The 27,930-nt window shown below is 41.1% G+C and overlaps 1 protein-coding gene across 3 annotated transcripts in view; it reads right to left on the minus strand.

The window, feature by feature from the left end:
* Positions 1-27,930, minus strand: part of CDH4 (cadherin 4) — a 660,054-nt gene that overhangs the window by 160,276 nt on the left and 471,848 nt on the right. For all 3 annotated transcript variants that reach the window (XM_083801443.1, XM_083801444.1, XM_083801442.1), the window contains 2 exons: positions 17,139-17,362; positions 190-366 (listed from right to left, as the gene is read on the minus strand). In XM_083801443.1, the coding sequence (XP_083657569.1) occupies positions 190-366; positions 17,139-17,362 (401 nt within the window). The remainder of the gene's footprint in view (positions 1-189; positions 367-17,138; positions 17,363-27,930) is intronic.

The raw sequence follows: 27,930 nt of genomic DNA on the forward strand, positions 1-27,930 counted from the left end.
GGGACAATTCACTTCAGAAAAGCAGTGCTTCAGCAGCGTGTAAAAGGCAACTTTTCCTGCACAAGGAAGGAAGAACAGAGAGCCCCTACTTCAAACCAGCCTTCCCATGCCACGACCTTGGACTGCACCTATGACTTCACTAGACCCACTGCAAAATTACCATTATCTCTATTTCTTATTTTGCCTTACCCGAACCAGCTGCTGCGGAAAGGGGCCTCTTGAATTTTCTGGCACGTTGATCGGTGGGATGACCCAATCTCGCTTTTGCCGACGGAGGCCATTAGCGCTCTGATGCTGGCGCCACGGGAGCAGGGTGTCGCTTTGCTGCTGCACCAGTTCCCCAGGTATGCTCTTCCTTCCCTTTGGCTGTTTAGGAAGCAATAAAACAAACCCAGTCAGTCTTTTCCTTGCTTCTTAGGACCTCTCCCAACAGCAGCGCTTCCCTGTGTGCAAATGGTCACATGTAACTGTGAAAATTATTGTTATTAACATGATATATTTCTGCATCACAAAGACACAGTATGCTTTACTGGCAACTCTGCTGCCACTTCATTTTCACAGATATATGGAGCTGTCACTCTCAAATCAAGATGCCTCCCAGAATATATCGTCTTCATTACACCAGCTGCAGGGAGCTTTAGCAGCACTTTGGGGTAAAGACGCTTCTGCAAATTTCTAATAAATGCAACCTACCAGAACACAGTAAAAAAGAAGAAAATTCCTTTAATGCCTATGTAATGGGTTCAGGTTTTATAGTATGAAGTTACCCTGCTCCTTGGCATTAACAGGGTTACAACAACCTGTGGTCTGTGGTTCTGCAGATGTATCCTGCCAAACCAAACAAATCATGACCAGAGGGAGAGTCAGCTCCATGGCTACAAAGGTGAATTAGTTCAACTTAGTACTTCATGAGAAATGACCTTTTTATAAGAGCTGGCTTCTGAATACAAATCCGGAATACATATCTCTCTTTGTAGCCTGGAAAGTGTAATCTATCTCAGTCAGTAAAAAATTTTCGTTATTTGGAATGCTTTTGAGTCATTCTTTATGATTTTTTTCAACCTTCTGATTCTACCCATGGCAACCTTTGGTGTTGGTCACATAAAAATCCTGCAGCATAGAAATGGAAATGGTGGAACCATGTTTTAGACTTCAAGAGCCTAGTACGACGTTAGTAGAATTTTGCTCTCCAGAACAAAGAATCAACAAAATGCAGATTTGGAAATGTAGGCCCTTCAGAAGTTACCGAGTCCTGGTATTTAAATGTTCTGTGGCCTTCTAGGATTCCAGGAGTTACTTAAGAAAAGTCCAAAGAAAAGGATAAATAACAAAGACAAGCTTGTTGAAAGCAAGTTCGTGTTCCCATATGACCTGCACTTCCAGAAGAAAATATTTAAACTTTCAGAGATCAGAAAGATTGGAAGCAAAATTCTCTAGATTTGAGGTAAGATCCAGTGGGAATACAAATCTCTGAATGTTAAAATTTTCAGCAATTTTTGCTCAGAAAATACAATCTATCCAAAACTCAATGCCTCATATTAGGTGAGGTGGTAAGAGCACGGCCACCTCCTCCAGCCACTGCTGCCCAGCACCGTTCCTGTCGGGCGCTGGGGCCCAGCCGGGTGCCCTGGGGTCTCTGCCCACGCTGGGGGATGTGGCTGCTACTTTCCCCCTTACAGATTAAGGCGGCAGCAAAGCTGAGCACGTATCCCAGAGGCACACAGACACACAGAGAGAAAAAGGACACTGACATGACCGGCCACGGACTTGACCAGGGCAGCCTTTGAGAGCACTTACACACAGGGCTCACATAAAACACAGACAGCCGAGACTCCTTCCTGCTCTCTGGCTGGTAGGGACAGAAGTTCACTGGTGAAGGCACACACAGCACTCTCCAGCTTCTCCAGCAGATTCACAGATCCCTCAAGCACCAGCACAGCCCCTCTGTCAGCCCAGCAGCCCTGCCTGGATCCCGGTCCCCTTACCCACCTCACGATCTCCTCGCCAGCAGGTCTGGCCTGAAGTTTGCTGCACACATACAGCACCAGCACTCGCACCCATCCCTCACGCACACCCCATTCACACGTCCACCGGACGTACAGCACAGACCCCTTGCCCACCAAATGCCCCAGCCTGGACCCAAGGCCCTGCTACTCGCTGGCTGGTCCAGCTTAGGATTTGCTAGAGAATACACACACACCAGGGTTGGGGGAGATACGGCCACCTGCGTCCCCAGCAGCTGGCACCAGGTGCATTGGCTGTGACCTGTGGCCCCATTCTGGCCACCAGTGCAGAGCCAACGCTCCCCTCAGTCATGCCAGCCCCCCCAGCAGCTCGTTTGGGAGCACACACCGCTCCCACCCCAGGGGCCGGGGGCAGAAGGCCCCAGCTCGCTCCAGCAGCTGATGCTAGGCCCCACTCACTCCAGTAGCCGGCACCACAGGCGGGGGACCTGCACTTGGCTCCCATCGCTGCCTCTCTTTCTCCTCATCCCTTTGCTGCCTTGGAAAAGATCATTAGTCCTTTAAGGTACCCTTAAAAGAGCAGACACTTTCCCTCTGCGTACCCTTACACCCCAAACCCAAGAAAACCACGTAGCACTAGGAAAAAACAGCAAAAGTGTTTTGGAGGCTCTTACAATTTTAAGCTACAGAAACTTTTAGTTTTACTCCAAAGGTGCAAACTAAAACATCCCACACACATTTGCAAGCAGTTATTTGTAGGCACTGAGTTCAGTGAGAATCATTGCTTTGGAGTTTATAGTTTGATGTAAATCCATCCACTAGCACATTTCAATTCTTGATCTGGAAGTGGAATGAAGCAGGCAGTCACCTGAAAACTAAACAGTATATGCATCTCAGCGGTGGTTCCCAAGCTGTGTGAACCTTCTGGATGCTGAAAGGTGGACATCGCGGCAAGGAGGCCATTCTCACAGCTTGATTGTGGCCCTGATTGGTGTTACCTGTGGAGTGCGAACATCTACTGGCTGCAACTATTGGAAGCATTTGTGCAAAAATGCATCTATTTTTACTGCAAACCTTAAAAACGAGCCAGTTCAAACAGAGCAGAGATTTCACAGAAGAGACAAAACGCAGTCTTTTTCAGTCACGTGCATAGCCGCATTTCTCAAATCCTCTCTCATGCTAATTCATGCCACCAAGGTGACTGGTGTTTTGTGTTTGCTTGAATGCTGTTTTATACACCTTCACCAAGCATCGTCACTAAGCTGCTGCAAGATCACTACAGTACTGTTCAATATTTAGATGTTGTTCTAAAAATATTCACTTAAGTGTGTAATGAACAAAGAAAGAGCATCACACTACAACAGTGGGAGACTTTTTTGGGATATTCAGGATATTGATAGGTACTGTTGAACTCATTCTTCCTATGGGATGCAATATGCGACTTCCTATAGGGTTTTCATCTAAAAGGGGCTTTATCACCAGAAAGATATCTTTTCTTTTCTGAACACAGATGAAAACAATGTTATCTGAAGAAGATACCCAGAAATGAATGTCAACATGAAAGAGGACTACCAGACAAGAGCTACAGAAAAGTAGATATACCCCCCCCCCCCCCTTTTTTTTTAATTGGTTTGTGATTCCCAAATGGGATTCCTTTGAGAGCAGGTATTTGGATCAGTTTATATAATTGGCAAGTGAGCGTGGGGACAGATTATGAAAGGATGGTCAAATAATTTGTGCTCTGCTGAGTTTACACAGTGGAATGAGTCTGAACTAAAGACAGACTTGAGAATTAACATGAATCCCAAAGCTCCGCGTATACTGAAATAATTAGTGTCAGCTCAGCAAGGCAGTACCAGCCTTTTTAGTCTTTATGAAATATTTGCTGGCAGGTGACTAGACAGTGACTAGCTTGCTTGTCACTCTTGATGATGTTTTCCTACATTAGAATAAATCATCAACATGACTCTGAATTTGGTATGTAGAATTTCAAAAGCATCTTGCAACAACAATTTTTTTTTAAACAACATTTCTTTTTTATCTTCATTTGTTGACGATGCATTCTCATGACCTTAATTTCTCTGGTGTTGTTTAAATACGTTGTACATGTTTTCTGCTGTTTAAAAGCTGTGAGACAAATGCAGTAACAAAGTCTGGTGAGTACGAATGCCAGAACTATTCAGATCTCTAGCTGAAACATCCAAGAGCATCTCTGGAATAACAGCAACAACTAACCATGAGCCCCAGAAAACTCTCCTGTACTTTTGAGTTTTCAAGGATATAAAGTTCAACTCAAAAGCAGAATATGACACCAAATTAAATTAATTATAAAATACAGCTTCAAATTCTGTTTTTGCGGAATAACAGTTTTCACTGAGATAACAACTGCTCCTTCTCTCATTGCCTTACTGGCCATATGCTTTCCAGAATCTCAGGCAGAGATCTTTGAAAGATAAAATATTCCTCTACCTTTTGTAGTGTCATCAGAATACAATCTGTCCACAGCCCTTATCACAATCAAATCAAGCATATCTGATGCTGCTGCTTTAGGGTGGTTTCCCTCCTGTTGCCTTTGTGAGGTGCTTTCACCCTGTTACGCGTGAGGAAACGATGACAGGCATTCGCAGCAAGATAGAGAGAAGTCCATGAATTCCCAAAACTCCACCTAGTGTCTTAATTATTGGGTTACAGGAATTATGATATCCTCCAACTCACTCTGCACTCACAGCCTCAGAAAGACCATTTTATGTGCTAGGATCTGCTCCCACCGTGCTGAGTTCAGCAGCAGAGCAGACAGCAGCAGCACTGAAGAGATGCTCTGCACCATCAGTGCAGGCTGAGACTGAGCTTGTGTCCAGCTGCAGGAGGTCCTACTACAGCACAGCATTGTCCATCCCTCCTCCATCCGCCTCAGCGGCATCCCCAGAGCAGGAAAAGGAGCTGAAGCTGTACTTAGACGTGATACTTAAAGGCTGTGTTTGCACAACTGGATTTTTCTAAGCATGTCTGTATATTATGCATAAAACCATCCTCTCTACACCAACAAACAATGCTGACAGTATTCATGAAATGCCTCCAGCCTAACCTACTCTGCAGCAACTCCCACATCTCAGATCCATTCATGAGCACAGGGAAGACATATCTACTGCTCCTGATTTTCCTGATGAGCTGTAGTCCACATCATCTCAACGTCAAATTCACCAGACATACCGTTAGAAGAACTGTCCTTCTTGCATGTCAGGAAATCTGTCCAGAAAACACTGCATGCTTTTCCTGGTCTCTGGCATTTAAACTTTGGTTTTAGGCAGAAAGAAAAAAACAGAAACCAAGGAAAGCAGATTTTGTGTTCAAAGGCCACATGCTCTGCTCTGATGAAGAGTCACATCATCTCCTTAAGACACAAGCCTGTAAGACTGTTGTTGACTATGATTCCCGAGCTCTGCTCCAATGGTTTTCAAATGACATCTACGAACCAACACAGTTCAGGACTACCTAGTATGTCTGGAACAACTGAATTTGTTTTACATCATGTTGGAGATATCCCTTTAGCAAGGCTACATGGGAAATGAAATCCAAGTTGCAATACCACAGCTCATTCTACAGCAGAAAGAGAAACACATGCCAAATGGAAATTTAAATCCACTTTCCATTCTGAAAATGACATGGTGACGTTTATAATTCGTTACAACATGATCAAATACCAAACATAGAACATGTGAGCATGATCTTTGGCAATACAGATAATTAAACAAGCATACGATTCTATGATATAAAATTGTCATAATTTAGTAATTATGCCTGTCTATTACTTTAGGACATTGATAAGCTAGAGAAATACAGCTAAACCAAAACGGATGAAAATCTTAAAGTTCAAAGAGAAAAAGTGATTACAAAGTGTGGGATGAAGAAAAACAACAAGACAAAAGACCATGCTGAGATGTAAATTTCTTATGGGTTTGGATTCGGTATGATTTAATGCCTTAGTCTTCCTGTTAGGGCAGAATTGTTTAAAGCTTGCTAACGAAGCAATGCAAACCACTCAGTACTAGCTGTATTATTTAAAACCTACATCCTACATCCTTTGCTCCAAACAGGTGAGGTTGTAAGGTGCTCCAACAGAGCCCATTTATGCCATGACACCGAGAGCTCATAGAGACTCCTTGCCTGCATTTAGCACTACCAGTAAAAGACAAGGTGGAACAGCCATGTAGCTAGTGGCTGTCTATAAGTTCCTGCCACTTCAGTCCGTGGCTTGAGACCTTCAATTTTTGGGAAACTTGGGCTAAGCTCAATCCTCACTCACAAAAGAAGTTGAAAAAAAAAAAAAACACATAGAAGAGGACGTGTGGGTTCCCTGTAATACCAAACCCTATGTCTACTAGTGAAAGGAAGGCTGTGAACCACTGACTTCCCACTAGTGCACAAATAAAACCAGTGAGTGTGAAGAAATACCAGCTTTCACCTTCCGCTACACTTAGCAGTAGCCAGTCTCGCCAGCTGGCACGTCTCCCCTCCCAGCCAACCTGCCTTTGATATCCGTCAGCCTCTGGCTACAGAGACATCTGGAAGTTATTATCCAGCAGAGCGTATCACAAACCCATTTACATAATATAATATCATATTTTGTGTTCCTGCTTAGCTGAACATTTTGGATCACTCTAATGTTTGGGTAAATAAGCCACCATTCTCTGCATATAAATAACTGTGCGTCTTAGGGTATGTTTGTTAGAGATTATTAATTTTATAGGGCTCAACCCGCAAAATGGATGAATGCTCTGGATTCAGCCATAAAATAGACTATTCTTGCATTTGAAATAAAATCTAACTGTGATAGAAGGTGAGGTAATAAGGCTTTTATTCCCCAAGTATCAGTATTATTTATGATTTAACTTGTTTTATTTATATGCTAGTCTTATTATTTTTACAGAATCTTTAACACTTTGCACTAGACATTTTTCAGAAAAGAAATAATACTTGGGTTGCTTTGTTTCAAGTGTCACTCCTAGCGTTTAACTGAGGCAACGTGTTTTTAATACACTTTTATTAATGCTAGGAGATACAAAGACAGCTTTAGTCCATTGTTGAAACATATTCACCTTCATCCCTGTTATCAATATGCATTTTGAAAACTTCTACCATTTTCTACCACAAAAAATCGATTTAAAAATATTTAATCTGAAGCATTTTTGCTTGTTTCCATGGTAGCTGTGAAAAGGACAGGAGGAAATGGTATTTACCAAACACAAAATAAGACAATGAAAATATAGCTTAGTTCCTTAACAAAGGGAACATGAGAGCGCTGCTAAATAAACAGTTGCATGAATTCTGTTCTAAGGAGACAACATTTTGCTGACATCAGGGATGGCAGTGGAGGACGAATGAGCTCTTTTTTCCCAAAATACACCATTTTCCCAGTTTTTGATCTTCTAGCAGAAAGAGATATTTCATTTTGTGTTTTCATACAGTATAATGAAAGGGTTGCAGAACAAAAGGCAAATTTATTTATTTTAGGGTAATTGATTCTTTTGTATTTAGGTCATTGCTGAATTTGCCAAAGTTGAAGGCAGGAAAGTATAGTTTTAAGAAGATGAGACTTCCTATTTTAGACTTTCTTTTATTACAGCCTGTCTATGTGAAGGTATTCTTTAGGAACCATGCAGGTAAGGAATCCATAATTTGTTTTTCTCCTTATCTACCTCCTGGAATTCTGTAATGACTATCTATATTAGCTCTATTTACTAATAGTTTTAAGCACAGTGGTAAATTTAATCAAAGAGAGCTTCATATCATGTCCCATTGCCATCAAGACATAAATTGCTATTCATGAATGATTTGTGTCAAAGTGTTCTAAAAACTAGTGTTTTAGCAGCAAGATGTTCCAATGTGCACAGTACTTCAACAGGGGCATTAAATTAATGTGTTTGCAGAGAAGCCACTAATTGACAATGAGACGTGATTTTGGCAGTAGACTTCCACTTTAAAGATAATGAACAGTGTTCAGATATAGAGAAGAACCCCCTCTGCTCCTAAAACCATACTAATAATTCCTGGTATAAACAGGAATAGAGGGAACCAATCCTGACAGGATATTTCAAGTGCCAAATCAAGCTGTTTGATCATCACGACTTACAAAAGCAAACAGTGGAATCTCAGCATTTGTGACCTTTATCAAATCTGGCTACATACAGTCAGGAATGTTATGTTTGGTTAGGAACTCATTAAACAAAATTACCTCTCCATTTATAGAAACCATACAATTACAGTATAAAACATTTTAATTAAATCAGCTAGTTAAGCAAAAATTCATTACTTTTTTTTTTTATCAGTTAGCAGTGGGGCTGCATAGAGCAGTTCACATTAGAGTCAATTAGTAAGAAAAATTGTCAGATTTGGCAAGTGCAGGAGTTTCAGAACACATCAGCTGACAGGGAAGGAAAAGTTTGACTAAAATCGAACAGAGTTATGGCCCCCAGAGGAGGAGAATGAGCCATGTAAAATGCACACACATGCATCAGGCATGCCAAACACACAAGGCGTCTGTGTCAAGGCTGAGCAACTGTCTGAATGTGCGGTGTTCCTTGATTTCTGAAAAATTATGTGTGCATGCAAATTTAGGGTTGCAAGGTACCTGGCTGGCTTTGCAGGCTTTGGAAAATTTTAACCAGCACAACTAGTAAAACGTGATCAGAGTGACTGAGGAACCAAAATGTTCGTTAGCATTGTAAGGACTGCAAAGCAAGAAAAAAGCTGAAAAAGAATATAAGATGAAAACAGGAACTATTCAAACAGGTAGACTATAATGCTTGTTTGTAAGTGAGGCAGGAAAAGATCACTTTTTTTTTGCAGAAGATGCAGCAGGGCCTTTACTGGGCAACTGTAATTAAATGCGAAGTCTGGACTCCAGAGGAAAGACACCCACTAGCTCATAGCAAAGCCCACGAGGTTGCCGCAGAAGAGTCTTATTCAAAATGACAAATGCTATTTAATCTCTTTGATCAGAAAACCTAACAAGGTTAGTGGTGCAGATAAGTAACTTGTAGACACAGACGGGAGCCAACGTGCAAGCTTGTGTGTTGAGCCGGCATGGCTTTTCATGTAGCTGCTGACCAGGCGACCTACTTTGGGACAGAACACATTGATTTCCCAGTACAATTTAATCAATTTAATTGAAATTCAGAAATTACCTGCACTCACCCAACACCTTTCATTTGCCCAAACCTTTGGTAAATTATCATTGTTTTAAGTCAAAATTTGGTTAACATCACCAAAGCACCTCAGATGCTTTGCTTTTGTATTAGCAGAATATGGAGACCTGCAGGCAACAAACATACTCATTATCAGTCACAAAATGCAAAAGGTATCTCTAAGGGGAGAGGAGTTTTGACTGGGTTGGAGAGGCAGCACTGTATTGAAACTTATTCTGTAGTACCACACTGCACCGATGATTAGAGGTATTGCCTGTACTGTGCGCTGCTTTCAAGATTTTAAATGACGCTCTTCCTCTTCCATTCTCTGGAAGAATCGCATACCAAAGCAGGTACATAAGAAATCTTTCTGCCTTTGGTGGAATCTTTTATGGTTCCCACAGGTTTCAAGCACCTGTGATCCTTTCTTGTCATTGTCAGGCTCTGAATATTACAAGAGCTTTCAATGAACAGAAGAAGATGACATCATCTACAAAGCATAGCTCTTGATGTACTTTTCTTTCTCATTTTAAGGCTTGAACATCTTATCCCAACATGAAAAGTTTTGATGAGGCTGTTTCCTTGTAAAGCTCCCCACATCAACTTGACCTTTTCACATTCCCTTTGTAAGATCTAATCTTGCAGTGCTTCTTAGGTAGGATTGTTTAAGAAACATCTAAATTACTGTTGTACTCTATCTTCTAGTGTTTATAAAAAGACACTTCTACCTTCAAGTTAATGTCATTCTCATAATTGGAAGAAGCCAAACACAATGGCTTCAGAACTACAAGTACTTCTCAAGAGTGTGGCTATTAAATTGCATAATACTATGTGCTCTTCTACGTGTTACCTGTTATGATATCTATAGGACAGGAATAAAGGTGGTGGATCTTGGCATATATTATAAAGTACAAAAAAGCACACAAAAAACCCCTAAAACGACACACTACTGTAGCTTGATATTAGCTCTTTCATTCTGCAAGTATCTCATCAAGAAAAATGCATGAAATATCTGGGCTGGAAAGCCTCTTCTTCTACCCCAATAAAACTTCTAATGAGTAATTTTACAGGCAACATTATCAAAATTGCTCCAAAAAGCATTTCTGTTGCTTCTAGAACTCAGCCTGTTACAACTGCACTTCATCACAGAAAGAAGCAGGAGAAAATCTACCCCTTAACAAGCCTGTGAAACATTACTTAATCCCATTTTATTTTTCTAAAGCCATGAGGTTCAAAAGCTACGTGAATTAAAATAATCATAATGAATTAAATGTAACAATATTCCTTCTCTTCATAATGTTTGCAAGTAAAAAGATCACAAGAGATTTAAGAGATCACAAGCACCACTGCTCCTTTAGCAAAAACCAAAGTAATTCGTTCTGGTACTTCTCCCCAGTGCTAGCATGCGAGTTTGCCCTTTCAAGTTATCCTTTGGTTATTTCAAGAGGCTCTTGAGAAAAGGCTGTTCTTCTTTTATTCCCCAGTACTGGAGTGCACCTAAGCATATGCTTAAATTTGAACACATGAACACATTCAATTTATCCCCGTTTGCATGCTGAAATTTAAGTGAGTGTTTAAATGCTTTGCTGGACGGAGAGAGTATCTGAAATCCCACCGCTACCTGGTGGTACCGACAGCCTGCTTGACCCACCCGGCCATGCTGGATGCTCGGGGCTGCCTGCTGCTCCTCGCTCCTTCAGCTGGCGATGCCAAGGAGGCAGAACATGAAGCGGCTGCGCTACCAGCATCCAGCCAGCAAGTACCTGACCTCCAGAGGCTGGGAGGAACTGAAGCTCTTCCTCACCCTGAGCTTGTAACTGTGATACTGTCTCAGTTCGCTGGGCAGAAGAAAAGAAAGGTGGACTCTCAGGGCCCCTGACAAAGGCTTTTTTTTTCTAAAGGATGTGCCTGCATGAAGGCATTTTTGTCTTTTACTCAAACTTGTGTTTACATGCAACATGGATCACCACAGCAATGAGGAGTTTTTTTTTAGGAGATTCAGTCCAAAATGTTTTTTTGAAGCAGCAGTCAGACTCAAGCAGTTAACAACAAAGAACGTGAAACCAGAGGTCAAGCGCTTTGATCTCGCGAGGGCACGGCGTACATCACAGGCAGGCAGTACGCAGCAGTCCGAGGGCTTTGTTTTATCAGCAAAGACTTATTTCTGTGTAGGTAGTTCAATCCTTACGACTTCTTTTTGTTTGAAGGAAGACGGATCTGGAGTGAATTTCACTTCAGCATGATCTTTCTAGTATGGCTTTGAGCCTGACCCTTGGTAAGATGCTGACTATTTAAGAACTAAATGCAGCGAGTGCAGTGCTCAGAAAGTTCACGTAGTGGGCTGATTTTCCAAGGCAATGAGCACCTGCGTGTCATATCTTATCTTGGTTTCAGTGCAAGGCAATGTGATTGAACACACCTGAAAATCAGGTCAAGGAAGTTCACATGCTGTCACAAACAGCACTTTCTGCTCACGCGACGATTAAATGCTAGATGTTCAAATTCACTTAAGCATGAAGTCAGACAAGTTCACCTGACGTGTCTCCACCAGACTTCCACAATTACCATGATCAGTTTCACTGGTAACAGTTATATGATATTAATGTATTAATTTACCCCCAGAAGTGGTCAAACAGGGCGGCTTTGTGGCATCCACTGGACAGCATAATGAGCTGGTCCTGAAAACGTGCATAAATATGGCTAGAGAAAGGCAGGATGAGAAATACAGTCCTTTTTCTTCAGCCCCTCTCTAGGGATAACACAACCTGCCATAAACTCCATCTCCTTGATGCCATGTATCATACCTCATCCCAATACAGGGGACGGAGGGAAGGAAAACAACTGAGGCTGCTTTTCCCCCTTTCCTTCCAAGCACACCCACTTGAAAGTGTCAGGGCAAACGGGAGCAATGGAAGCACAACTCCTGCTTAAGCTGTCATTTTCTTCCATCAGGGGAAGGATACGTCTTCATCGCTCCCAGGCCCCGTGCAGAGCATCCTGGCTAGCACAATAACTGAGGTCATAAACATGATCGGTGCTGAATAAGCCTTTCCTTGCCTGGAGACCTTTGTATTTGTGATCAGCAATAAAAGGCTGTATTGGAATTTAAAATCTCAGCTAGGTAAAATGCCAGAGATGATTATTTAAAGGCTTTAAATCAAAAATGCTGGCTGTAAGAATCAGCTTCTCACATTCATATTGTATGGATGTGGATTCCTACCTCAGTAATGAAAGAAGCCCCAAATAAGATGAGACATAATAAAACACAAGCTAGACTTAAGCAAGGATTGTTTTTTGACAGTGTTTCTCAATGTTTTAAACACTAGCTGCATACCCACATATTTGCAAGATTTTAATTGCACAACTTCCAGTGATTTAACAGTGAAAATTACAGTTAACAGATTTAACAAAAATTTACATATTTCCATACTCAGAATTTGAGAAGCTAAGACAATGAGAAATTTAGGTTTACACAAACATGTTTCAAAGAAAACAATATATATATTTTTTTCTTAAGTAAATCACTAGCAGCAAAGATGACTCTCATTCTACATGTACTGAATATATCCTGGATGTCCAAACTCTTTTGTTATGAATTCCTTTCTATGCTGTATTTCTGTGATCCCAATTTTAATTCATGGAGAACAACAGAGAAACAGGAGAAACTAAAGAAGAATAAATTGCCAGAAATGACTTCTCATTTTTAGATGCATGTAACCACTGAAAAATAAAGCTCAAAATGAAAGAGTGGGCCAGAACTTCAGATGAGACAAACCAGCACTGGGAGCGAAGGATACTGATCAGCAAGGGATGACAAGGAATCTTGGACTGTATGGACATGGTGATAGTACAGTAAGTGAAGCACGAAGGGCTATATATGCATTCATGCACTTCAGAAGATTTGAGTTTCTGCAAATAAGAAGCAGAGGGCACTCTGAAGACTGAAGTCTTCAGCAATGTCACTATTCACAGACGTAATCTTCATCTGTGGACTTGTGGTTAAATCAATATCCAATTGTTACACATAACAGCATGCTCTCTTAGAAAAGAAGACATTGCACTGCTAATTCCAGATAAGCAAAGTCTGGCTTTACTGTGTTTTCTTCTGGAGAATTATCCCACTCAAGTTTATCTTTCATAAATGCTGACACAAGCTACAAGGACTTAATATTATTTCATAAACAACTTTTTTCTTTTCTTTCTTTTGCTTCTTTATTCCAAATTATACCCACAGGTCTGACTGATACTTTCAATTGGAACAACAGGCAGCCAGACAAGAACAGTGTAAGAAACTTTATCTTAAGTATTTATTGTTATGCTAGAATATCACTCAGTTTCCTCTGGGGTAATTCGTCACTCCTGTGGGAAATATGTGACCTCATTTGCATTTTCTAATTGAATTGCTATCAGGTTTCCTGCAAGACTGAACAAAAAAAGTTCCTAGACTTACTAACACCACTTGTATTAACCAAAAAGTTTACCTTCAAATGCTTTCTGGGGAGGAAGGGAAAATGTATGCCTCAGGTATCATAAAATGTGTTTTCAAATATTTACCTTCTTTGCCATCATTTCATCCTATTAGCATTAAACTTTACTGTAGTCATTGGATTTTATTTTATTTTTTTTAAAAGCAGTTGCCAGAGAAAATTTGCAGATTTGCCCAGGTTATTCAGTTATTCAATGCAATTAGCACATTTATTACACCAACATTAAGAAGCAGGGGAAGCTGTCACTGTATTGGGTCATTTGCCATCAAAATGCCAGCTTGCACCCAGAGTAACTGCACAGCTGTGGAATCTGCGGCACAGGCACAGACTCTGATTTTGCAATGAAGGCACCCCAGGGGATGCCTATCCTGATAGAAGCTATCCTGAACTCATTTGCTACCCACCCTGAGGACGTGCTGGCCACCAGCAAAGCTCTCCAAACCTCCTATGCAAATTTCCTTTCTTAGATACTGTGATAAGAAAGGACCACAAACACAAAGGATCGCGTTCTTGAGGGTCTGAGCCTTCCTGGGAAGTAGACTGCTCTTTGCAGGCAGGCTATGGAAGAAAGGGCTTGGTCCTTCAGGACACACTGTGAATTTGCAGCAGAGCAGGGACCTCACTTCTGGTCCCCCACAACCTTGGCTGATGCCTCAACAACATCAACTTCTCTTATATTTACCCTGTACTAACCATTTTATTCTGTACTAACCTCCATAAGAAGCCAAATGTCTAATAAGGGCCTTTAACGTGGGACAATTGTATTTTCATGAAGCTTTAATCCATGGAAAATCATAAAATAAATTCAGATTTGGCCTTTCAATGATGATTCAGGAAGGAGAAGAGGGGCAGCAAGATTTTCTCGTGCAGTGAGGCTGCCCCAGCTGATGGCCGCCAGTCACGGAGAAGCGCCCTGAAACACAGATGCTGGGCGAGCAAGCCAGAAGGACTTGTTTGTGCTGTAGGTGCCAGCAAACAGAGATCACTAGGTGCAGTAAGGCAGATTTCATGCCAATTATTTTTAATGTCTGGGAGCCGTTTAGCATTTTCACAAAATCAGTCACATATTTACAAAGTAAAATGGAAACGGATGCATGCGCTAGAACAGAGTTGGTCTTTCCCTCTCTCACGTTACCTCCTCCATTCTTTCTTGCATTTGCCATCCCCATACCCTTAATATACCACGATAGTGTGAAAAGTCTTTAAAACAATGATGTAGTTATGCTTGAGTCATATTATACCTTACAAAAACAAATGTGAAGTCTGTTTCTAGTAAAAGCCATGAAATGTAGTATATTAGGGTCACGGCCTGAAACGTATTGTACTGGATATTGTTGTTTTATTTTGTTTTTAGCATAAACACTATTATTTTTGAAATAAACTCATAATCATATTTATTTCTTTAGTAAACAAAGGATTATTTTGTTGGCAAAAAAGCACAAGCATTTAAATAAAATAGAAGTCAAATGCCTGCTATAGGAACCCACAATAAAACTCCTTGTGACCTTGTCATTAGTCTTGTTTTCTATATTTTTTCAGCCTCAAACTATACACTAATAAGGCTTTTAGAAAGGAGGGATATGAATTTTAAAAAGCTTAATGCTCTCTATTTTGAACCAGAGTTCAGCTTATATTAACATTAGATGAGTGTCGAACCAAATATTTTACTAAAGCAGAAATGTGTACTTAGTTTTCTTTCTGCTACAACAAGAAGAAATTTAAAGCAGTATATAAGAAACCTTACTTTGTGCCTTCAATATTTAATTACTTTTAGAGGGAAGCAGTATTTCTTTGGTTAGAAAATGGCAAATACAGCTGACATAACATACAGGGCTTAGCTCTATCTCGCACAAGCCAGACTTTTACTGAAGAGCAGCAGAAATGTATTTATATGACTCTAAGCCATGCAAAACCTCAGGGGTCAGTCCACCGGGTGACTAATAGATTTAAGCCTCTCCAAGTCTTTTCCATCTTGTCTCACACATGATAAAAATTTCCCCAAATGTTGCAAACTCTCACGTTGCGGCATTCTTACAATAAGGCACAAAAAATCTCTCTCCTTCTCTCCCCTCCTCTGCCCTCTCTGCCCAAGCACTGCAGCAAAGAGGTGAGGAGAGGCCAGTCTTGCTATTTGACAGCCACCACCGTGCATTAATCCAGTCTACAGCCACAGCCAAGTGGCCCTGCCTGTCCATTCCCAGGTGACGTCCACCTTCACCCTTGCTCTGCAAGGTCTTAAAGACCCAGCAATAAATCAGGCTCCTCAGCCAATTTCCTGCCAAATTTATGCTTTATGCTAAAGGTAACCCCAACTATAGCAATGTGTTTAAGCAGTTTAAGCATAACTGCCCAACCATCGAAGAACTGAAGAACTATTTTTTCTTTTTTTTGAATAGGCAGCAGACAGCATAATCACATTTACTCAGTGTCGCACATGATTTCAGCCCAGACTAACACTGAAAATGAAGAACTGCTGCCGAAGATAATATGGAAGAGGTGGGCCAGAGACAGCTACGCAAGGAGCAGAGCAGAAGAAATGTGTTTTTGTGGAGCAGTCCCTGATTTCATTGCCACTGCGCAGCCCACGGCTGTATTTAAGTGAAGCAATATTGCTGTCAGATTGCTGGGCAGGGACAGATCCTTCCTGCTTTTGAGCTACGTGTATGAAACTAAGAAAGCAAGCAAGCACTGGTAAACTCCTGTCTCAAACACTGAATGGTGCAGGCTTTGGAGCTGGTGTTGACTCCAGCTGTGGGGAAGGGAGGATGCGGGCACCGAGCAGAGTTTGCCACTGCGGTGCCACGTTGTGTGTCGCTGCCCTGCTGGTGCTCACAGCCTGTGAGCAAATGTCCCTTAGCAGGCAGCAGCAATGCTCCCTGTCCTCGCTGCACTGGAAGAAAACAAGTCCATATCTTCATCTGGAATCCCTGCCTGGGTGCATGCATCACTCCCAAGGAGCTGCAGGACCATGCAGAGTGCTTGTGGAGAGCAATGAGGCACTGTGAAAGCTCGGGAGATGTCTGCAGCGCAGCAGAAACAGACAGTGCATGACTCCAGGACTACACTGTCACAGAGAAATCCGAATTTAACCTTGTGTTTCTCAAGATTATGGTTGACTTGGCCTCTGGAGAGCGAGAGGCACCTTCTGTCTGCAGGTTTTATTTCAAGTTGAGGTAGAGTATTAGCAATGAGAAGCAAACACAAGGTATATAATAGTATATACCTGCAGTACATAACAGATCCAAGTGGTTATTTAAATATACAAAAGTATGAGCTTAGAGAATGCTTCCCCACTGGCAACCTAAAATCATTTACATCAGGGAGGATCAAAGAATATTTGCATGAAATTTGCTGCTGCTTGTGGCATTTTCTACCTGCACACGTGCCCTGGAAGCACAGACCAGACGACACAAACAATCCTATGCTGCATGTGACTTTAAAGGCTTAGGGAACAGAGGCAAACAAAGAATGAAATAAGAAAAAGAGTTCTGAAAGCATCTTACCTTGTGTCCGTTGTGTTGCGACTTCTCTCCCACCAGAAACCTGACGATCGCCTCCCATCTGCCCAGGGTTTGGGGATCCCAGGCGGTCACCATCAGGATCAGCTGCTTCGAGGGCATTTGCACCTGGTGGACAGCATACATGGTCCCATCTGCTCTCACCTTGAAGTCCAAGCTGTTGGTTTCATACCGAACTCCCTTGTTACCGGCACAGTTATTAAATTTTACTAGAACAGAGAGCAAGAGATGGAAGAAACGTGTGAGATTGGCGTGATAAGAAAAGCAATCAAATACAAGTTTCAGACATTTAATTTTCACTGATGTCTTCTATATCTCTAATAACCATCAAGGAAATGATTTAACTGTTTCTTCGACCTTTCAGGAGTGCTCTTGTGCTTTATCTCCATTCCCGGGGGAAGAAGTTGTAAGCCATTTTTAAAGTATTTGATACAGTTTCATTAGATCTCAAACACAGCTGTTCCCCATTTCTACAAGTGGATTTCTCCCTTGTTGCCATTATCTTTTAAATTCGACTGGAGTCTATTACCCACACTGTGGGTATTTTTTTGCACGAAATGTTCTCCATTTCCCTAACCCTTCAATAACCTACTTACCAGATAGCCTATTTGCACATTCTTAACTGAAATTTAAAAGCCCAGAACAATTCCATTATCAGAAATATAGAGGCAAAAAAATTACACAAAGAAGAAAAATTAAAACCATTTTGGGGAGCGCATCCACTGCTGGAAGCAGGTACCCACAACCAGAGCTGCCATCCCACCCTGGCCGACCACTCCACACGTTACAGCTGCAGCAAAGAGGAACTGTAAAACTTTGCTTCACAAACCACAGCTCGTCATTTAAAAGCTTACACTGTTGGATCCAAGCTCCCCAATGGCTGGTATTTTTATTTTTGGCGTTTTTCGGTCAAATTCATTTACAGTCTAGTTTGAAAACTGTTTTTATTGGCATTATGAAGCATGTCACATACATTAGGCTGGAAAAAAACCAAACTATTATATGACAAAATTGACAAATCTGATAGAAATTGAACCTGCAGCTAATCACATAGGAAACAAAACACTTTCTGCCATTCAACTAATCCACAGGGTGGAACACATGTGGTGAAAGAAAACATATTGTACCCGTAAAAATATCTCAAGTGAGTGTGAATGGATATACAGCTTTCTAGCTAGTCCCGTTACATGGGCTCTGTAATGCTGCAGCTTCCGAGAGCTTTGCAGCAATGCTCCGAGATAAGGAATACCAGCTAGCCCAGGTCTGATGTTGCTTCGGCAGGCACTTAACTTTAGAGAAGAAAAGCGAGGTAAGATGAGTCCTGCCTAGACTGGCTGTGGTGGGAGAAGGGGTGCAGAGGCAATCCAGGCTAGAGGAGCTCTTCGGGCCAGTCATCTCTTTCTCCTTGTACCATAGCTGACTGCTTCTGCAGTGCTGCTTTGAGCTGAATCAGGGGCTAATAGGGATTTAAAGGAAAACACCCAGGGGATGCCAAAGTGGAAACAAAAAGGAGCAAGGAAACTGCTAACCAAAAATCCCCCAGTACCACCACACCATGGAGAAGTGAGAGGAGCAGATTGTGGTGGAAGAAGGAATTAAACAAAGTTTTCCCAAGTTCTCAGCGCTGACCACAGGACTCTTTTTTCCCTCCTTCACCATACTGCACCTCTCCATAATTGGGGTGCTGTGATCATGCCATAACCATACATCTACAAAAGCTTTTCAGGCAGTGTATTTATTTAAGCCACATTAGTACTTTTTTTATGTGTGTGTGGTGGGAACTGTTACCTAATGACATAGTAAATTATTAAGCACAAAGTAACTGTCACACACTGATTTACAAAAAAGAAGATGGATAAAGTTACCTAGTATATAAAAAGTGTGGGTAATGCTTTTAAGCAATTTCATCATTATAGACTACAGCACTAGATTCTGGAAAGCCAAGGAAAACAAAAGTCCCTTAGTTTTGTTTTGGAAATCAAAACTGCCTGTCTTTATCTTTCACTGTCATTCAGCCTGCAATAAATAACCTCCATGTCTATCTCATCTGAAATGCTTTAGTCCAGACATTTGACCAGTTATCTCTGCTTTCTATCTCCAGAAGCATAACAAATGGTTTTTGGTGTAATAGGAAGCAGCATCTCCTGCATTACTCACAGTCTGAATGAAACATTGGCCACCATTGTTGTAAGGGACAGGATATCACTTAATTGCCACTTTAACCACAGTTTGAAGCTCTTGGCATCTTGCTTTCAGTCACTGAGTGTCAGAGCAAGGTGCAGATAGAAGACTGCAGATTCAGCAATCTGGAGTGGAGGATCTCTGTCTTATGAAGGTGAGACTTCCATCAAGCTCAATAAAGAAGAAAGCTTACACTTCCATGGTTCCCAGGGCAGCTAAAAATCATCTCAAACTTCAAAGTTCATGTACACAACTTGAAGCAAAACTTCAAAAAGATTTATGACTCCGTGATGAGGCTTCAAACTTCAGCACTGCCAGAGCTGGAGCTCAGGCCCCTCTTGAATTTCCACGTGCCATGAAATGCATGGGCCAAACCCAACTGGTGCCAATGGCTACCAGTTCACACAAGTCAGTGCTCTGCCTTGAGGTCAACCGGCACACAAGAGCTCACCTCCAGTAGGCCAAAACTTCTTATCTCCCCAAACAAGGTATTACTTCTAAATGATCTACTGGGAATAACGCATGGACCACGTTAACTCCAAAACTCTGCTGTGCTATCATTGACCTAACCATAGGGACGATCCCAGGCCAGTGCTCAGACCTGTGCCAGTACTCACTCTAACAGTAAAAACATAGCCAACAAGCCTGTCCATTGCCTCCATTTAGTTTTAGACTAGCCTGAAATATAGCAACTCATGAAAGCACTGAATGAGGTTAAACACACACAGTCACTGGCAGCTGCAAGAACCGGCAGTGGACACATGGAGCAGGCCTCACAGACCCACGAGGTGGCTGGTACCAGCAGGGAAGGTCTCACCACCCCTTGAGACCATGCTGCTGCACTTCATCTATCAGGAACTTCCGCAAATCTCCCTTGCATTCACAGCTATAACAAATATGTGCGAACACATTGAGTGCTTTGCTGCTAAAGCGTTATTTATTTTCAGCTCCATGCCATCAGCATTATTAGAAAGAAGGTACATCAACTGGCATATTATTGCACTCTTCTGCTATATAATGGCAGTGCAAAAAAGCGACTTCTATCTATACCTCCTGAAGTACCAACATATCATATACGAAAAGACATTTGAAGAAGAGAGAAAGGAGTGATAATGACTGCACATTAAAAACAATTCAGAGCTTTCTTTGATTTTATTGAGATTAAAAGAAAGCCCTACAGTGTACTAGTAGTCTGAGAGAAAAAAATAAAATAAATCCTTCCTATACGTGTATGTAGTGATTTCAGGACTCAAAGTACTTAAACATCTGCTTAAGACACAGCGCATTGCTCCAATATGCTGCTCTGGTGTCATATGTCACTGTGTCGACTTTTATGCTCCATTATCTAAAAATGGCTACCTCTTAGACAAAGTCCCTCTGTGACTTGCTAATTACTTCCATTAGTTTAAAACAAACTTGACTAGAGACAGAGAAAATCCTGAGAGAAATTAAGTTTAATTTTTTAAACAAGCAACATGTCTGCTCCACATTGCTCTTCCCAGGTAGCACACGTAGATGAATGCTCGGCAATAAATCAGACACAGCCAGCTCCTCCGAAGAGGCCTTAGGAGCTGCAAGCACAGGAAGCTTTCAGGGACATAGGAATTCTATAACACTTAGTCACTGCTGGTGACTGCACCTCGCATGACGGCCTGCATGACAGCAAATAGGCCCCGGGCCTGGACAACAGCAAATAGGCCCTGGCTCACCCAAGTCGCACCCCACGAGCTGCATGGAGGGACTCTGGGGACACACGTGGCAGTATGGAAGTGTCTCAAAACCAGGCCAGGAGAGGTGGCGTGTCCCATGGTGCTATCCTAGGCCTCGCTGATACTACAAAAGCCAGGTAAGAGCTCAACACTGCTACAGTTCAACCTCTCCGTGATGAAATGCACCAACACTTTTGTGACAAGTTTTTGACTAATCGATGCACCATGACAGGCAGCAATTTATGTTCTCAATTAGATGATACACGATCGCATGTCAGAAAAAACTGCTTCAGTAAATCAAAGTGCAGAAAGCCCAGGCCGATCCCCTGCCGCACCCCTGTGGGTGCTGCTGCTCTCACTGCCGAGGCCCCGCGTCTGCTGTGGCCATGGGTGGACACACCTTTGGCAGCTGCCAAGGACACACCACTGAACTCCAAAGCATCTCTCACAACAATGAAAACTAGATATGGCTCTCAGAAAATCCCACCGTACATTAGTTTCACCTGATATCTTCATTTAACTGCTGAACGCAGACCCCTGTGACTGCCAGGTGATGTACTAAACTCAATACTAAATTCACATAAAAACTTCCACTATTCCACCAGCAAAGACCCTGCCTCACTCCCAGGGCATACTGCAAAACACACTCTCACTCATTGTCTTGTGTAAGGGAGTACAATAAATGCCTCAAAAATTGCTAACCATCCTTCCAGCTAAGTCCTCTGCTTTCCCTCAGTTTGAGGCAAGGCAGCTGTGGGGGACGTCCACAAACAGATCTCAATGCAAATGTTCTCCTACAGCCACTACTAATAAGAGAGCTCAACTTCACAGATCACTTCAACCACAGAGGGAAGACAATTCAGAAACTCATCAGGGCCTGAATATTAGGGACCACCACGCTGAGCTGCTGTTGGGTACCGCTGTTGCTATTGCTCTAGGCACCATTTGTACACAGCACAGAAGCAGTACAGATGAACTGCTCACAATTTCACCACATGGTTGCAAGGACTGCCATTAGTAATCCTATGCTCATTCTCCTTGTTTCCCTGTGAAAATGATTCTTTGGAATGTTACGTGACTACTAGGAATCAGTTTTTATATGTATATACACACACATACATATTTTTCTATGTATATACATATAGAATCACATATATACATATTTAATATTTTTTTCAAATATTTGTGTATACATTTGGAAAAAAATCGCATTGTTGTTCTGTACTAAATACCATAACTCAAGGAAAGGAGTTGTCTTCCTTAATTTTGAATTCCACGTCACCTCTACCCTATGCTCTCATCAAGACAGAAACTAAAATTTCATTCAATGGCAGAAAATCATTTTTTTAAATTCCTTTAGAAAGCTGTAAATCTATGCAATTTGCAGTTGATGCAACTCTTGACTTTAAAATAATTTAATAAATAAACAAACATTGGCTCTGTTTACCAGACTTAGATCTCTCTGTGGACACAAATCCATCTTTCTTTGACCAGTTTGAAGTCTAAAGAACACTGCATGAATTTAACATTCAAAAGCTGGAGCATCAGTAATTAGGATTTCAGATAAACAGCAGAGCCACACATCTATCATTTTTACAGGATGGTTAAAAAAAAAAAAGAAAACTTTTTTTTAATATACTCTGGAAAAATGTTCAGTGATGCTTATCGAAAGCTTATGCTGAAAACAGCATCAAATGCCTGATGAAAAGAAAACCAAGAAGGCACCCTCATTAGCAGGCTTTTAGGTTTAACCCTTTACCCTCATCATTTTTAATTGCTTCTCTATGAAAGGAGGAAATACAACAATTTGATATGCTGAAATAGGTATTGAGTGATGGGCAGAGAAACTGCAGGAGTCTGCAGCAAACTGCTGGGCATCTAAGGAAAAAAATGGTATCTTCGAAAAAGACACAGGGTAAAAAAAAATTCAACAAGTTTTGCATTGTTCCCTTTTATTATTTAGCTTGTTAAGCTAGCTGGACAGAGTCAAATGATCAAGTAAGGATCTTGAAAGATGTACGAATACACTGAACCTCCTTGCCCTCCAAATGTCTGAGAAATATATTGAATTTAATAAGACTATAAATGGTATAAACCAAAGAGTTCACTTTAAGCCTTATCCTTCTGGATTCTCCTTTAACTTCTCCTAGTCCATTAAAAAGTGCCCCCTTTGGCAAGCTACACAGTGCTGCAAGAGCTAGAAGGATAACACTTATTTATTAGGATATACCCCCTGGCATGCCATCAGCCCACGGTTCAGGATACGGGTACCTTCAGGACTCTGTTTTCACCATGGTTTCAAGTATTAGCACTGCAAAGTTGTTTTGTTCCTGATGAACTTCAAAGCAGCAAATACATACCCCTATGTAGAGTAGGATCCTTTCTCTTCCTCAGGTTGTGTTTTTTGAGCAGCTTCCTGTATGCCTGGTGTGCTTGTGATGAACCTGCACCGCCAAGTCCACCCTCACAAACACCTCTAATATGGGGATGGCTTAACCATGACCTTTGGAAATTTTGGATGTCTGAGTAAACTGCAGAGTCCTGAGACAAAAACATCCCTTTCATGTGATGTCTAGCAAATGGCTTCTTTTCCTGCCCTGGCACTTCCAGCCCAACGCTCCCACACACCAGCACTCATCACCTGCATGGGGCTGGCAGCAGCCCTGGTCAGCATTTGCTTGTGTGTCACCACATCAAAAATAAAAACAAAACAAAACAGAAAAGAACTTCTTAGGGGACAGGAACCTGTTGTCTACGAACAGGCAGGAAACCACTCAGTTAAGCAAAAATACCTGCATATTCCTCAGAACCCTATGAGCCCATTGCATGCTCACAAACTGATTTCTCCGTTAAGTGCTAATGCTAAATGAAGAGCGCTGTGCGTCATTGGAAAGTTTCATTTATTTGAGAAAATAAGTATGTAATATAAACTTTTACAGGAACACATTTTTGAAGCATCTTTCCTTATGCTCATACAGCCCCTCCATGATTCTGTGAGGAAATTCTTTTACATCAGTGGGAACAAACTCCAGTCAAAAGAATTCTCCCTGGCCACACTGGAACCCACAGCAAAGATGGGAGCTGAAATTCAGGCTCGTAGTTTCTTATTCAAACTGTTAGACTGCACTGCCTCAATCACCCATACATAGGCTGACCAAATGTAAGAGAGAAAAATTTTAAATAGGAAAATGGACTTTTACAGGCACTTCAAAAAGCAAATTTCCAAATTAGCACTGGGTTAAAAAATTAAGAAATGTCACACAGCTTATTACTGAAATTGTTCAATAAAGCAGAGTCCTACAGAGAAACATAAATGCTTGGTGGAATTCTGGGACCGAAATATTTTATGTACAAAAGGCTAATGCTGAGAGGAAGACAAAAGGATCCTGTTTCTCTTGCACTAAAAGAACAAATACATACAGGTACAGCGGGCTTTTCAACCACTGCGAAAGAACTTGGAAATGTTGCTGTTTCGGTGTTTTGTGGAAACAAAACCTAATTTGAGCCATTCCACTTACAAGCAATGCAACATATAAGTCCTGAGTGCTATTTCTGTCGCACTCCTGCTTACAGTTAATCCAATATTATCATACAAAGCACAACTAGATTTGCTTTGCAGTTAATAAAATACTCAGAGCTCTTCTCCTTCTGTACAAGAAAAACAATGCAAAAACAGGAAAAAATGATAGCTGTAAAACCTGATAGAAATAATGTATAATTTTCAACCTGCCATTACTAATTTTATGGGTTACATTTTCAACCACATCCCCATAAAAAATATTACACTAATAAACTCTTAGTGTCTTTATTTAATATTTATAGTACTGTGGGAAAACCCAACTTTACTGGTAAAAGGTAAAAACAGCTATTCAAAAAGCTACTTCAGAGTCTAATAAACATATCCCTAGTGATCACGTTTAAGAGTATACTGTTTAAGAAAATGCTTTGATACAGAAAAATGTTGGAAATAAATGGATGTACGTTGGTTGGTATACAAATGTGTACAAAAAGTGTGCGTATCCACACCCTTCATAAAGCATTGATTATTCTTTAAGGGTTCGCAGAGGAAAAAAACAAAAATAATGAATGACTTAGCAGAATTAATGAACTGCCCAACATGTATCAGCTGCTGAAAATGTTTAGCATGATTTAGCATTTTCTTTATGTTACTTTCTTGCAGTACAGAAACCTGCTGCAATTTTACCCATTTTCAATATCTCAGGTCAATGTTAAACATCACAACCAATTTTCTGAAGATTATTTATTATCTCTGAGCTATGACTTCTAATATTTGCCTTACTGGAATAACAATAAATTACCATAACAATTTACCATATGTAATTACATTAAACAAGATCTTTCTTTATTTATCTTCTTGTAATCTTCAGTTACAGTGAATCATCCTATACTGAATATGCAATAACACAAAAATCCTGGCATTTCCAACCTCTTGCATATGTGTTAGAAGTGACTCCATGCGCTAGTCAACCGGTAACACCTCTACAGCAGCCAATGAGGAGAAATCTATCTCCAGCAGCAATAAGATAAATTCGAAAAGGCATATGAAAGTATTTTACATTAAAAAATATATTTTGAATTTCCCCACTTTAAATTTCAAAGCTCAACCCCCTCCACGATCAAATGATGCATACAGGATTTGGGCACACGTTAGTAAACTTCTAACTACCTCGTGTTCAAGTTCATGTTGTGCCCTCACACAGCCAGTACTGCCTCCAACAGGTTTTATGGGGAAAACTGCAAGCTTTGCTCATGCACAGTAATTTACTGAAAACAAAGCAAAACAAAACTGTGGGCTTGGTAGAACTGTACAGAAAATTCATCTTTTCATTTCCAGAGCCACCTAAATGCTTTCAATGCCTTTTCCAGCTTTATATTCAGTTTTAGCAGCTCTTGCTTACACACGGTTTCTGTTTCTATGGCCAGATGAAAAGAAATAGGAACAATACGTTTCAACACACTGAAATCGGGATCCTTTAGAAAGTCATTCTGTCACCTGTACAGTCAGCCAGTAGCAATGAGGAGTTGAGAGTACATTAAAAAAAGATCTAAATCCCATTCAAACAAAACAAAACCAGCCCTACAGTAAACAAAACCCAATTCCCAGACACTGCCTGCCTCCTTCATATTCCCACCAGTGCTATTTTTCATTTACTTGAAGCCAATTCAACTAAAATATATGTTTTTAAGAGGGGAAAAAAAAGTGTATTTCACTTTTGGTATTGGAATTGGAGGGGAGTACAGACCCCCTGGAGAGAAGGACTGCAGAACATGATAGAAAAGATGAATCACTGTGGCAACAGCCAGCCAGCCATTAATTTTCAGCAAACCAGGAGTTGGTCCAATTAAAGCAGGCTTCTTTCTCTACATTAACATGCTTTATTCAGGTTTTTTTTTTTTTTTTTTTCTGCAGCTAAAACATCAGCTCGAGACCCCAAAGGCTTTTCTATTTAGGATCAATCAATCTACCTTGCTGCACTGTAAAACACACACTGTCAGCTCTGAGGCTAGCTCAAAAAAAGAGCAACAGCGGAAAAAATGTGATAAATCGACATGTTCTGGCAGTTAGTAGAGGGATTCTTCCTACACTGTCACTTATTTTTATCTGATTAGAAACCAGTATTAGTAAAGGGAATATTACCCTCTATTCTCTTCCTGATATTTAGAATTGGGCTGGGAGGAGTCATTTGATCCCCAGTCTTCTAAACCTAAGCCAGAAGTTTACCACAAAGGCAGAGATGCTACCCAGGTTTCAAAAGGCAGCGAGTTCGTATTGGATTTGCATGATGTGGAACTCAGATCTGAGCCTTTTCCCAGTACAGGAACACGAACCTGCATCTATTAGCACTCCAGGTTAGAGGCATTTGCTGCTTTCCACATTTTTATGCTCAATACTTTACCCTGGGTGTGCAACCTCGCCTCTGGTTTTCTAGCACCTATTTTGGCAACAAGTGCTTTGCCTGGGATTTCCTTGCCCATTTGAGATCCTGTCACTCTCCCTCCGCCCTACTGAGACATTTCAAAAATGAATACATAATAAATGAGCCAGAGGCCAGTAAGAAGGACACATATATGGTCTGAATTCCCTTGTGTGGGAAGGGCAAAGCAGCACCCTGAGCTGGGATAACTCAGAGGATTACCCCTTTTTGTGGTGAATGCCACAGTAAGTACGTTGGTTTCCATTCCTGTTCTGAATAGACACCTTTATCCTTGGCTAAAAACCCTGACATAGCGGCAGTCCTCCTCTGTTCTTAATAGTAAGAAAGACCAAAAGCCATTGGGCTGGGTAGATGTAGCTTTTAATAAAAATGAAAATAAAGACAACCCCGGTTCAGTAAATTTTGATCATATCAACTGCATGGCACTTTCTGTCAAATGTTAACTTTTTATAGACAACCATCTTTACTCTTTGCTCTTTAAATTCCATGCATCTGTAGGATAGTACCGAGATTCACAATGCCACTAATGAGATCATTTCGCAATTAAAGGCTAAGTAGAAACAAACCTCTCACCACTCTACAGGAGAGTTTGGGTTCTCTGATTAAGCAGCAGTAAACAAACCTATTTCAGTGTTGGTCCTGTTGCAGAGGCTCTCTGATTAACTCTCCAAACAAGATGGACTGATTGACCCCATGGATTAATCAATGAGTTTCTCAGCTTCAGAGCAAAGTGCAAGTTGTGGGAGTTACCTGCAGTAGTATGCATTTAATTATTATTACCACAGCACTGAGTACGTAAATCCCAGGGCACTTTATCTGGAGGTTTTACCCATAGCGCTAATTATTTTCACAACACTCCCATGTTTGTCCAACTACCTACATGGGAAAAGATTTTAAGCCTCACTACATGTTTCTTAAGGAAAAGCTACA

The sequence above is a fragment of the Anser anser genome (genome assembly GCF_964211835.1).
Source record: "Anser anser genome assembly, chromosome: 16".
Taxonomy (NCBI): Eukaryota; Metazoa; Chordata; class Aves; order Anseriformes; family Anatidae; genus Anser; species Anser anser.